The sequence below is a fragment of the Urocitellus parryii genome, chromosome 9 (genome assembly GCF_045843805.1).
Source record: "Urocitellus parryii isolate mUroPar1 chromosome 9, mUroPar1.hap1, whole genome shotgun sequence".
Taxonomy (NCBI): Eukaryota; Metazoa; Chordata; class Mammalia; order Rodentia; family Sciuridae; genus Urocitellus; species Urocitellus parryii.
In genome coordinates, this window is record NC_135539.1 from 13638852 (window position 1) to 13652886 (window position 14035).

At 51.3% G+C, this 14035-nt stretch overlaps 1 protein-coding gene across 1 annotated transcript in view; it reads right to left on the minus strand.

Moving 5' to 3' along the window:
* Positions 1–334: 334 nt before the first annotated feature.
* Gpr139 (G protein-coupled receptor 139) overlaps positions 335–14035 on the minus strand; it is a 34887-nt gene continuing 21186 nt past the window's right edge. The window contains exon 2 of the mRNA XM_026402505.2: positions 335–1269. Within this exon, the coding sequence (XP_026258290.1) occupies positions 335–1269 (935 nt within the window). The remainder of the gene's footprint in view (positions 1270–14035) is intronic.

Below are 14035 nucleotides of genomic sequence, written 5' to 3' on the forward strand. Positions count from 1 at the left end.
GGTGCTAAATCACAGACTATTTCTCTACTGTGGTCCTCACTGGTCACAGGATGATGGCACAACTTCCAACAGCATCTCCAAACGGGTAGGAACTGTTGCTGTCGATGTGATTTTATTTTTGTGGAAATGAGTGCACACAGAAAAACGAGATTCATGCTTTCCTTTCTTCTTCTCTTCCGTCTCTCTCTCATCTGCCACCCTGAGAGTTCCTCAGTCTGTGGAGACAGGAAATCAGGTTAGCACTCTTAAGGAGACCTGTTCAGCCAGAGGATGGGACGCCCTCCCATTGGGAATGGATCACACACGAGGCACTCGGTGCCAGCCCAGGGGGGTGTCAAGGGGAGACTTTTATAGGCTTTCCGTTTTTGTCGTACTGGTATACCAGCATCTTGATACAGTGGGAGTTGGCCGGCGAGATCCAGGGACTACTTGTTATGGAAAAGTTATGGTTGGTGTAGAACTGCACAGGCTGCTTCTGGCACTTGAAGAAGGCCTTGAGCGTGGCGGCCGCCATGGTTCGGAACCGCTTGCTGATGAAGCAGTAAAGGAAGAAGTTGATGGCCGTGTTCAGGAGGGCCAGCATGTTGGCCACGTCGGACATGATGTGCACCAGCCAGAGGTTCTGGATGGGCGTCCCGTAGAGGTGGTAGAGGATCACGATGATGCGGGGGGCCCAGAGCGTGGCGAAGATGGAGGTGATGGTGAACAAGATGGCGGTGGTCTTCCCAGTGGAGTAGCCACGGAGGCGAAAGTTGCTCTTCCTCCTGAGCTTGTACACGATGATGGAGTTCAAGATGAAGAAGATGGAGCAGGGCACCAGGTACACGGTGAAGCAGTGTACCCACACCAGGACGTGGTGCACGGAGGTGCTGATGTAGTCCTCGGTCCAGATGTTGGGCCACCAGTAGTAGGGGATGCTGGTCAGGAAGCAGGTGACGTAGACGCTGACAATGACCTTCCGGGTGCGGGCCGGGTAGGAGACAGTGTGGTATTTGAGCGGGTGGCAGACGGCGATGTACCTGTCGATGGTCAAGGGGACCGTGATCCAGATGGAGGTGTGGATGGAGGTGAACTCCAGGACTTCGATGATCTTGTCGGGGACCTGGGGCATCTGCATGTGCAGGATGAAGTCTTCCAACAGGAAGTCGACAAACACGATGAAGAAGAGGACCAGGATGTCGGCCGCGGCCAGCGCCAAGAGATAGTTGTAGGAGGACTTCTGCCGCCTGGCCACCAGCTGCGAGAGGATGATCACCGTCAAGATGTTTGCTGTGGATAAAAAAGAGAGTCTGGTTGATCTTTGAGGCACAGGTGATTTTGCTGGGTACCAGGGAAGCCCTGGGCATGACGTTTGTCGGGATGGAGGTCCAAGGACTGAACCAGTGAGGAACAACCTCTGCGTGACAAATTGCACCTACTGTGAACATCTGGATGCTATTTTATGGTTTTTTTTGGGGGGGACCAGGGATTGAACTCAGGGTCACTCCACCACCACACCCCCAGCCCTATTTGGTATATTATTTAGAGTCAGAGTCTCACTGAGGTGCTTAGGGCCTCACTTTAGCTGAGGCTGGCGATCCTCCTGCCTCAACCTCCTGAGCTGCTGGGATTACAGGCGTGCGTCGCCACGCCCGGCCTGGATGATATTTTAGAGTTAGTTTATTCTTTACACAACCATGAGATGGGGTGTGGCCATTATCCTAATGTGGAAGTGGAGCTTGGGCTCCCAGAGCCAAGTGTCATGTCGTTGTAAGTCACGGTGACAGGAACCAAACCCAGATCTCTAAGCCCCAACGCTCTGCTCTTTCTTTTTTTTTTTTTTCTCTAACTGCACGGAGACTCTGGGGGTCTTTTCCCTGCTCTCTGTGTTCAGGCGGCAGCCCGGGTTCCAGGAGCTCATGAGAACCTCTTTAGAGCTTAGATTTTAGTTCTTTTCCTCTTTAAGTGGATTTAAAATGAAAGGAGAAGGGATGATCATGACATTCAGATCCATTTAAAAATAAGTTATTTAAAAATAAATTAGCCAGGCACTGTAGGCCCAGCTACTTGGAAGGCTGAGGCAGGAGGATCACAAGTTCAAGGCCAGCCTGGGCAATAGACCTGTCTCCAAATTAAACATAAGAAGGGTTGTGGATGTAGCTCAGTAGTAGAGCACCCTAGGGCCCTGGGCTTAATCCCCTGTAGCACACACACAAAAATTGATTTTGGGGACCAGGTAATTCATACCCATGTTGTATAATCAAAAATCATAGCAGAGTAATGTAAATTTCCCTTCCACTCTGGTTCTCCAACCATCCAAGTTGTATTTCCTCAGGGCCATCACAGTTAATAGGTGATCTGAGAGCACACATGTCTGTCTGTCACGTAGGTATACAGTTGCATAAATAGTAACTGCATTTTTTTCCCCCTTGGGTCAGGTTTGTGTTGAAAAGTGCATCCACACAGTTTCTGGTTGGGTTTAAAAACAAACGTCTTCCTGAACAGGACAAGGAGACGTTTAGAAAATCATTAGGGACTTACTCCAAGATAACATTTCAGGGGGCAATACCTGCAGCTGCTCCACTGACAGCCCTGGAATTGAAACACGGTTAATCCTGTTTTGCAGACAAGGATCTTGGAGCGTCCACATCCTCTGCATGAGGCCTCGCTCGTGGCAAAGCTAGGACCCGGCCTGTCTCTGGGGATCCACTTAACTATTCCGCAGTCTTGCTCACATGAAGATATCTTACGATCAAGGCACCCACCCACTGCAGTGTGCTCATCACTTGGCTTAAACAAACTTGAACATTCTGCTATATTTGCATCAGCTCTTTAATATAAAGGTACAGTTGAAGGTCCTTGAAATGGTCCATTCCCGTTCTTCCCTCCAGTGTGTCTCTGAGCCTCGTTACGCTGAGTTTGCTTGTTGTAACAATTAAACAGAGGTTCACTGTATGAACTCATTGCGATTTAATCATGAATACGAATTATTTATAATTTATTATATCGACTCTATAAATTATATAAAATGCATTACATCCAGTTTATTTTCTCAAGTATATAAAATGCAAATAAATATAAATTTACTATAGCAGATATATTTCTTACATCAAATATATATTATATTTATTATAATATATATATCTCTAAGACACTAAGTTGGTTCCACGGTTTTGCTATTATGAACCACTGTAGTTATGAATATGACTCTTCATAGAAGTAATTTTATTCGAGAGCTCTCTGGGTAGCGTATACCTAGAAGTGTGTTGTGTTTCTGAGTGTGCACATCTTCATCTTTAGTAGATATTAATTAAGAATGAACTGTACCACTGTACCTGTAACCCCAGCATCTCGGGAGGCTGAGGCAGGAGGATCGCGAGTTCAAAGCCCGCCTCAGCAACAGTGAGGCGCTAGTCAACTCAGTGAGACCCTGTCTCTAAATAAAATACAAAATAGGGCTGGGGATGGGGCTCAGTGGTCATGTGTCCCCGAGTTCAATCCCTGGTACCCACCCCCAAAAGAATGAGCGGTAAAACTACTTGGCTAATTGACACTCTTGACAGCAGCGTCTAAGCATCCCATCTGCTCTGTACCACCCAGTAGTTGGCCTCCTCAGTTCCTTTTCCTTTTTGAAGCCTGTGTTGTTCTTGCTCTTATCTGAAGCAATTTGAAATGACATTTTGAAGTGGTGAGGAGTCAAGGGACTGGTGCTATTCATAAGCCAGGATTCAAACCCAGGACCAATACTCCTGCTCCAAGCTGTGTTCAGTATGGATATTTATCCACACAGGCCCCGTGCCCTCTGTTGGGTTTGTCACCCTGTACCCGCTGGAGGAAAAGCGTGAGTGTGTGCTACTTCAAGTCACTACTGCAGATAGAGGCCCGTGGAGGTAGTTTATATTGGTACCCCAACAGTCCAAGCATTGATTTTTGCATTCAGCAATGTGTCTGTGTCTGCTCTGAGCTGTGCCCTGGGAAGAGAGGGTGAACAGAGCTTCCGCCCGGCCTTCATGGAGCTTAGAGTCCACCAGGGGAGAGAGACATCAACAGGAGGAAATGCACAGCATTCCAAGGAGGAATGTCGGGGAGCAGTGTCAGAAAAGGTTTTGCTGAGGGATTGATGTTCGAGCTGAGATTGGGGACAAGTAAGAGGTAAATGGGTGAAAAGCTGGGAACACAAGGGGGTTCAAGCTAAGAAACAGCATGCAAAGGCCCGAGGTGGGGGGAGCAGGAAGCGCTGGGTTTATTAAGGCCGGGGACACTGATATTGATTCCTGCTTGCTCTGTAAGCATTTTAGCATTTTTGCATTTAATAGCTCTCTTTTATTAAACAGCCTTGCTGTGTTCTGTTGAAAAGCATTTCAAGATGTTTTATTCATCCAGAAATTCTTTCAAAAAGTATTAAGCGTCTCTCTTGTGGGTAAGGATCTGTGCACAGGCTGAAGGTGGACACAGGCTAGTAGTGGGACATTCATGGTGTCCAGTCAGAGAGCGCAGGGGTTGCATGCGGGCGGCTGAGGATTCAAGATCAGAGCTGCGAGTGGGCAGTTCAGAGTGAAGGGCAGAGGCTTCGGAGGAGGGTCTGGGTTCAAGGTCTGGCTGCCAGGTCCTGTTTGCTCTGACCTGATGGCACACAGCCAGAGCTTCCTGGAAACCCAGCTGTAAAATCAGGTGTGAAGCCCCCCTCGTGCCCCAGAAGTGTGGGGTCTGGGGTGGGGCCCTGTGAGGTTGCTCTTGGCCCTCCTACTGACTGGCTCTTTGTGGGCAAGTTTATTAACATCTCTGTGCCTCAGTTTCCTTATTTATAAAATGGGGCTAACAAGACTCCCCACTTCATAAGGTTTCAGATGAAAAAAAATTAAGGGAGATAATTTTTTTCATGTGGTTAGAACAGCTCCCAACCTATGGTTAGGTGCCCACTGAATGAGCTATTGAGTGTCGGTGTTAATTGGGCATTGACGGTGGAAGGCGTTGTCCAAGGTGCTGAAGACGCATAGCACAGTGGACAGGTTCCCTTTTGTCATGGGCAGACAGATCTAAATAAATAAGCCGGCCCAAAAATAAATGCACAAGAGAATTTCCGAGAGTGATACCATAAAGAGGAAAGTCAGAGGAGGAGAGAAGTTGATGGGGGAGTTAAGTTTAGAACAGGAAGTTTGAGTTCAGCCGGGGATGAGGAGAAGGGACCTACCATGGAGGGAAGGATTCTTAGCAGTGGGATGGCAAGTTTTCTACTTCCCAGATGAGGAACCCGAGACCTGGCATTTTAGGTAATTTGCCCAACGTCACACACTGAGCATGTGGGGGAAGCCAGAGGGATTTCCAGCTTGGGGTGATTTTGAGGCCTATCAAATTCTGCCTTGCTTATTTCTGGTTATAGGAAAGGATTCTCAGTAGGAGATGAGTGATCCCTGTCCCCTGGGCCGCCCCTGACTTGGAAACCTGCCATTATTTCTCAGAACCTCTTGTTGACCTGTCCATCAACAATGCCCACAGGCCCTCTCATGTCCCCCAAGCCGATAAGGGGGCAGAGATGGATAAATGTTGGGGGTCTCCAAGGAAAAGTGCTCTCTCTATCCTACATATATATTCCACCTGTGCAGACAGTGGCTTCGCCACCGTCTCCTCCTCCCCAGCTGAAGCCTGTTGGAAATGTGGTGCTAAAAATTCTCCATATCGAAACTCTTTAAAAATATTCCAGCCCCACCTAATGAATTGCTTTAAGTCAGAGAGTCATCAGCCGCTCAGGAAATTGCCAAGTATTCATGTTTGACATTTCCTGAGGTTGCTAATCCTTGCCTCTCCTGAGAAACCATCCCAAAGACACCGAGTGGCCCTCTTCTTTTGTGCAGGTAGCTGCCCTGACCCCAGGGCGATATCAAGAATGCCAGGAGACCGGGCAGTGGGGGAGAGGGGTGAGCTGGACAGAGCCAGGGGTGTGTGTGGATTGTCGGAAGAAGAAACGAGAGGGCAGAGACATTGACTGGCTGTGACTCCCCACATCCTTTCATTTCCACACTGGCACATTTTTCCCCAAAGAGAAAGACTGGTGCGGCCCAGGACCTGTGTGTATTTACAAGGGTGAGCAAACCAAGAGGCCGAAATCGCCATGGCCTGAAATTGCATTTGGAGCTTTCCTTTCAGGCTGACCTGGCCCAGGGGCTCCTGTGGTTGGGAGACCCAATCTCACCCTGGCCAGCCCCAGTGAACCTCACGATCCGAATGTCAACGCTTCTAAGTAGCAAATCCTTTCTGTCAATGGTGCTGTTGGACAGGTTTAAGCTCCCGGGTAATAGAAAGCCCATGTTTTGTGATTGCAAAGCTTGGCTATATTCTCAGGGGAATTAATTTCCTGTAGTTTGAAGCTTACTGTGCTTAAACCTGAGAGGGCTGGGGAGAGCGGCCGGAAGAGAAACAGTTTGAGAAGCCAGAACCCAGCACGGAGTGGTCTGCGGGCCCAGAGAGACAGGGTCAAGGTCTTCTCGAGATATTCTCTGTGTCTCTGAGGACCAAGGGGTCCCTGCGGCTCCTTAGCAGAAGCAGCTAGATGGAGATAGGGCGCCAGATGGCGTGAGTTTATATTCTTGTTCTGCTATATTTCCTTCCTTTTTTGTCTTTGAAAATTATTTTTTTCAATTGCAAAGTAACATCTACTTGTAAAATATTCAACATTATATCCGTGCATGATAATAATATAATTAGCTCACTCTTCTTGAGCATTTATCATGCCCGGGGCTTTTCAAAGCATCTTCTACGCCTTGTCTCACTTGATCTTCACAATTATCACAGGAGGTTGGTACCAGGACTGGAGAGCACCAGGTCTGAGGTCACACAGCAGCTGGAGGGTGGTGAGCCAGGGTACTAAACCAGGCCTTTTGTGTCCCGAGTTTATCCATTTAACTACTATATTAGAAATTAGAAAGGAAAAACCTGTCGACACCTTATTTTCTGGAGATAATGTGGTAGCTAACCTTGTAGGTGGTTCCCAGTGAGCCACGCCTTCTGTTATTCAGACCCTTATGGTAGCCATGCCCTGACTTGGAGCTGGCTGGCCTGAGGCTTTTGACCAACAGATGGTGGCAGGAGCAGCTCAGGTCACAGCAGGACTTGAGAACGCTTACTCCTGGGACGCTCCCTCCTGGGACCCTGCTGCCGTTCTGTGAAAGGCCCATCCTGCTCGGAGAGGCCACGTACAGGAACTCGAGTTCAAAGGCTCAGTGAACCCCGAAGCCAGCGTCCAGCATTGGCTGGGGAGTGGGCAGCCATCTTGGATGCCCAATGGCACGAGCTCCCAAGGGGCTGAGGTCCCAGCTGCTCCCCGGAGACTGCTGTGTGAGACCAGAAGCAAGAACCACCCACGGAGCCCAGTCAGCCCAAGACCTTACCACCCCACAGCAACTGGTTGCTTTTAGACTCTTCAGTTTGGGGGTGGCTGGCTCTGCTGCCATGGAGATAACCAGGACAGATTCCCATACCCATTGGGTGTCCCCTCTTCAGGATGCTGATAAGCCTAGAACAATGGTTGGTATCAATGAGAAGCATCACAAACGGGACTATACAGGAATTCTGCCACGCAACTTGAGTTTTTCACTTGGAAACAAATAATATATTTTTCCCTGTACCAATAATATTCATGCAATATTCACCTACTGTTGGACATTGCTTATTATTATTACTATTATTTTTTGGGGGGTCACTATAGTACTTCATTAAGCATTTCTGTAGAATAAATTCCCCCAAATTGAAATGCTGGGTTTAAAGGGCAATACTCTTTTCTCCCCTCCTCTCTTCCTGCATCTCCCTCCCTCCCTCCTAAAGGCAGCTAGCAGGTTTTATAAGAGGGAAAAGAGCTCACATTGGAGGTATAAAAAGCTTTAGGTTAGACCCCAGGAAGAACTTTTTTTTTTTTTTTTTAGAATTTTTAATATTTATTTTTCAGTTCTCGGCGGACACAACATCTTTGTTGGTATGTGGTGCTGAGGATCGAACCTGGGCCGCACGCATGCCAGGCGAGCGCGCTACCGCTGAGCCACATCTCCAGCCCAGGAAGAACTTTTTGATTGCAATGGCAATTATGGGAAGGAGAGCAGGACCGCACAGTAGTTCCATGCACAGAGCTCTTAAGAATCGGGGAGAGAATCGCTTATCCGGGCTAATTAAATTCTTGGTGTAACCTTTTGCAAATCCTGTTTCTCTGCATACTCAATTATGTTCTTGTGAATTTCCAAAAAAGAGAACGGTTCACCCATTTCAATCACCACCCCCTGTGGCTTAAATGCATGTCCCCGCCCCCAAAGTTGCTCCTCTTTTGCATTAGATGAGTCAGCCCTGGTGTCCCGCAGACCCCTGAGCTCCCCAGCCGTTCCCAGTGGTGCTCTTCTACCTGCTTCCAGGAATCCCCGAGGCTGGGTTTTTAGGAAGAGCTGTCTTGCAGCTTCCTTAGATGAGAGGTGAACGCTGTCCTGGCTCAGGTCAAGTGAGGAGTGCAGGCTGTCGCTCCCTCCCTGGAAGCCCCCTGCTCTCTGTCTCAGGGTGGAGGAAGGGGAAGGGGAAGGGGAAGGAGATGGCTGGCGAGATGTCAGTTCAGGGGTTTGGCCCTCTGGGGTGATGCTGGGAGGTTTTCAGGGGGTTCTGAGCTCTGAGTAGGAAAAGGATTCCCAATGTCCCACCAGGCATCCCCACCCCCCTGCCGCTGGCCAGCGGCCATCCTGGTTTCCCATGGCCCCCACTGGCTTCCGGGCAGGACTTGGGGAGGTGCGGCCTTCTTCCCCAAGCTGGTCAACAGGGGCACAAAACTGACCGTGGGTGAGTGAGATGGAGGTTGGGCGTGGGACCCCACCCCGTGGCACCGATCATTATCTGGGGGACTGTGTGCGCCTTAGGAGTCGTCCTGCGGGGTCTCTGCAGCCTCTGAAACAGCCTTTGCTGTTTTCAACTCTCCTTTCTATTTTGATAGCGCCTTCATGTTCTCTGTCCCTCCCTATCATCGCATTTTCACACTTGAGTGGATTCTTTGCAAACCTAGAGTTACGGTTTCCCCTTTCCTTGTTTATCCTTTCACAGTGTCTCCTATGCAAAGCCTCTCACCGTCCATCTCTGGGGTTGGCCTCTGGGCGTCATGTTGAAGAGGCTGCTTTCCACCAGGCCTGGGCTCCTGGGGCTGGGAGGACTGGGGATGTCTGCCAGGGTGGGACCAAAGGGTGGATCATCCTGTGGATCTCGAGCCCCGAGTCCACACTGCAGCCTCCTGGCTTTCCCCCCTGGAGAGGAACACAGTGGTGGTTTCCCGTGGAGACCAGTGGAGACCTGGCTGAGGAGCAGGCACAGGAGCGAAGATGGCCACTCTCCCAGGACAGCCCGGCTGCGGCCACAGGGAAGGGAGTCAGCACCTGCGCTCCTGCAGGGCTGCAGTCCGTCCTGCCAGTCCATGAGAAGTCTTGAAGGCAGAATCAGTTCTGGCTTTTTGACCGGGGACAGCCAGGCCTTGGTCATGAAACCACTTCCAAGCCCTGCTCCTCCGCACCAGTGACCCGTCCCCTGAGCATGTACGAGGTGTTGGTGAGCTGCATAAAATCGTCCACAGAAAAGCCACCATTCTGGGGAGGGTGCTGATGAATGCCTACTTAGCTAATAAATTCAGCTTATTTAACAGGTGAGTTGATTTAAAGGAAACTGCAAGGAGGTGACATTGCAGGTAGGATGCAGGCTTTTGGTCCCCAGTTAGGAATGAGGAAATGGATGGAGAGAGGAAGCCGCCTGCCCCTGCCGCCTGCTGGTAAACCCAAGAAGCATTTCGCAAGCCCTCAAAGGTGCCCTCCTGGGTCAAGTTCTGTACCAAGTGATGGATGCAGCTGTGCCTTCCCCGCTCTGGGAGTTTGTCACAAAGACAGATGGGGCACAGCTTCACTGGAACGAGGCTCGGGCACGCAGGTGGCTCTCCTGCAGATGCCGAGTGGAAGCGGCACCAGAATTACAGGAAACTCACCATGAGGGGGATGCGTTTCGGAGTCTGGCAGATCTGGGTCAGCTTCCCGGACCTGGTTTTCTTTTTCCTTTTTCTAATTGGCATTCTCGGTCAAGTTGTACAAACACGATGAGCTTCAAACTCCTCGGCAGGAGCCAGGTGTGGTGGCGCTCCCTGTAATCCCAGGGGCTCCAGAGGCTGAAGCAGGAGGATCACAAGTTCAAAGCCAGCTTCTGCAATTAGGCAAGGCTCTCAGCATCTTAGCTCGACCCTGTCTCTAAATAAAATAAAATTAAAAGGGCTGGGGATGTGGCCCACTGGTTAATCACCCCTGGGTTCACTCAGAGGTACAAAATAAAGTTCCTGATCAGGAAAAGGGGGTCATGGTCTGGTACCTGGGTCCAGAGATTTGCCGTGAGGATTAAAGAGACTGGCATGTGAACCTCTTAGCAAGAGCCAGGTCCAAGGAAGCTCTCAGGAAGCGGAGTGGTCACCGTGTACAAATGTGGGGCTCCGTCTTTCTGGTGATAGAAAGGCGAGTAGGGGCTCAACAGACAGGCAAGGGAGGGCCAAGGTCAAGGTCAAGAGGGTTATCCCTTCTCTGGAACAGCTAGGACTTATTGAGTGCTCACTCTGTGTCAGACGTGGAAAGCACTTCTTTATGCCTCAAATGATCTAATATTACAATGTCTAACACAGACCGTCCCAGACTTATGGTGGTCTGCCTTACTGTTATTTTTGATTTAATGAGACGCATTCTGTAGAAACTCTGCACTGAGTCTGGATATTTCCTGGGCCCATGATATGCTGGTCAGTGGCAGTGACCGCTGCTCCCAGTCAGCCCTGGGACAATGAGGGAAAACTGTCATGCTCTGCAGGGTGCTGGGCATTGGGCAGGTAGAGGGGGACTAGTGCATTTTTACTTTAATATTTAAAATATTTGCCTGGACAAATCATATCATAAGCCAAGGAGTCTCTGTATTAAATGTCTTGCACTTAATCTTACAAATAAGTAGGTACGGTTTCCTCCCCTTCTAGATGAGGAAGACTGAGGTTCGTGTGGTAGGCAGGGGCATCAAGCACCACCTCCAGCTCTCCTGTTCTCTGACACCTGCTCTGTCAGAGCTGAGCAAGGCCGGTCCATTGAATTTTTTTTTTTTTTTTTTTTTTTGGTCCTGGGGATTGAACCCAGGGGCGCCTGACCACTGAGCCACACCCCCAGCCCTTTTTATTTTTTATTTTGAGACGGGGTCTCTACTGAGTTGCCTGGGGCCTCGCTAAGTTGCTGAGGCTGACTTTGAACTCCGGAGCGCTGGATGCAGGTGTGTGCCACGCCCTGGCCGGCCCATCGGGTCTCGACACCTGTCTTTCTCAGCAGTTCCCGGATCTCACTTGCGGAGGTTTGACGCGCGTTGCATTTACTTCTCCAGGACCCGGTGAGAGAGGTTCCACTCATATCCCACTTTACAGATGGGAACGCCGAAGCCCGGAGGCGTAGGGGGGCTCTTCCAGATGGGTCAGCAAGAGTTTTTTGGATCCAGGATTCAAAAGCAATCGAGGACACTCTAGAGCCCCCTGGGCCACCTGCTCCTTCAGATGGCTCTGCCATCAGCTCCGGGAGTGGACCCCGAGTGGAAAGCGTCCATTTTTTCGTTACCAGTCCCGATCGGCTGGCACACAGTGGCATGAGGGCACTCGAGAGAAGAATTCTTTTCCGAGGTGTCACCTGGCTTTCGAGAACCCCTGGGAATAAAGGGGGAGGGGCCGGAAAGACCCCAGGAGCAGCTCACGGCTCCCCTGAGGTCCGGGGCAATCGCTGCAGTGGCCCTTCAGTGTCAGATGCGGCTGCCCCCGACCATCTCTCGGCCCGTCCATCCCGGGCTCGGCTTCTGCCCAGGCGGCCCCTCTGCTGACTCCCCGCTGGCCGCTGCCGTGGGCACAGAGAGGATGCTCATTTCTTTTTGCTGTTTTGCGGGCCCAGGGTGATGGTCACTGGGTGCCAGGGGACCGACAGGAAGTCAGAGGCTTCCGGGCTCTTCATCTGGAGTTCACTGGGGTGTCAGAGGCTAATTGTGGCTCTGCCTGGGTTGTCGCTGTTTGATTAAACAGCTCGAGCCGAGTGCCATCCCTCCAGTGGCTGCCAGGGGTGGGTATTTTTAGCCGCGGGCAAATGGCTTATCAATTGTGCATACAAAATGCAGCCAACGGAAAGCCATCATTTTCTGTGACCCTGCCTTGTTCTCCCGTGCAGGCAAGGACAAAGGAAGAATTAAACACCACTGGCATTCATGTATTCACTCAACAAACGCTCCCAGAGCCGCCACCCCGCCCCAAGCACAGTGACTCAGGCAACAGTGCGCAAGCGCAGAGCGGCCCCGTCTAAGCACCGCTTACCCTGGATTCTGACCCGGGAGAATTCTGCTCTGCTAGTTGCTAGCTCTGTGGCCCTGGGCGAGTCCCTCACGTCCCTGGGCGTGGTTCTTGCGTCATTGTAGCACGTGCTGAGCCCAAAGGCCAGGCAGCAGGTGGGACCCAGGAGGGACAGGCGGGGACCCAAGCCCACAGCAGGGGTCTGGGAAGGCTGGTGCAGTGGGAGCAGAAGGCACGAGCCAAACATGCAATCCTTGGCCCTTGGCGGAGGCCATCTTCCTAGCCTTAGGGCCTCTCTTCTCAGGGGCCACTTCCTAGGGACCACGGGCTGCCCTCCAGCTAAGGCCGTTTAACTGGAGGCTTCTTGGGCCCTAGACTTCACGTCCCCAGCTGCTCTCTAGCATTAGGGCTGCCTCAGCTTGGAGGGAAAGGCAGTGTCCTGCGGTCAGTGAGAACATGACCTGCTCTATGCAGCGGTTCCAGAGAGCATGTGGCAGTTCATCTACTCACTTGGGACGACTGTCATCATGACCTGCCTCTGGTGATTCAGAAGGGTCTCCCAGCATCACCTCAGAAAGGGACGAGGCGAAGAGTTCTGGGGCTCCTACCTGCCTCGGCCACTTTCTAGCTGTGGGACCCTGGGCAATTTACTCCACCTCTCTGTGCCTCCATTTTGCTCATCTTTGAAAAGGATGACTCGATGGCACCTATCACAGGATCCTGTGAGGGTTAAATGAATTCATGCGAGGACAGCGCCTCATCCTGCAGACACAAGTTCTGAAAGGCAGGAAGGACGTCGGCCTTGCGGATAATCTTTAGTATATCACCAATCTCTTAGTCAGTTTCTGGCATTGAGTAGATGTTCAGTAAATACCTGTTGAATGAATAACCACGAGTGTAGATTAGTACCGCATCGAGGTCGCGTGGCAGTTCTGGTTGATACGTCTGAATGGCCTGGAACATAACTGCAGAACGTGAACCAGGTGATGTCACAAAGGTCATTGGAAATTAATTTGGTGTCAGTGCATGAGAGAGACCATAAGTTCCTGGAGAAGAGGTTTTGTGACAGAATCTTCCTTGTGACCCTGGTTCAGTTCAACATGAATTTAGGGACGGCCATCCCAGTGCCAGGGCCGGGTTTAGGCTCCTGGAGTACGAGATCCATTTCTTGGGCCCAAGGTGCTTAGAACTTACCACCCTCAGCTCCCTCTATGTCCCTGTGCTGGGACCTGCAGGCTGACGTGGTGACACAGGTGGGTAGCATAACGGGCTGTGGGGGCGTCTCGAATAACAGCTCAGGCCCCATGTCTAGGGGGATCGCTGTCTCCTTCTACTTGGAACCACAGCCCGCGGTGGCCAGGGCTTCAGGAGAGGCTTGCAACTGCACACACACACACACACACACACACACACACACGGTGTGGCCCCTGGGTCACTGGGTTGAGACCTCTGCTCCATAGGACAAAATGCCAAGGTCCTCTCTGCCCAGGCCACCCGCTCCCTCCCGCACCCCAGGCGCCTGGCACAGCCCCTTAGGAGCCACCGCCTGAGGGCCCGGTGTGACGGTGTGACACAGCACTGTGGGGCTCTTCCCTCTGCCTGGGTCCCTCCCCGGCCCCTTGCTTCTTCCTGGCAGAAGAGCCAGCAGCTACTCAGGGGCCCCTGATGGCGGAAGACCCTGCGCCAGGGGAGCGCTTCACTTCAGGATGGACCTGGAAACCC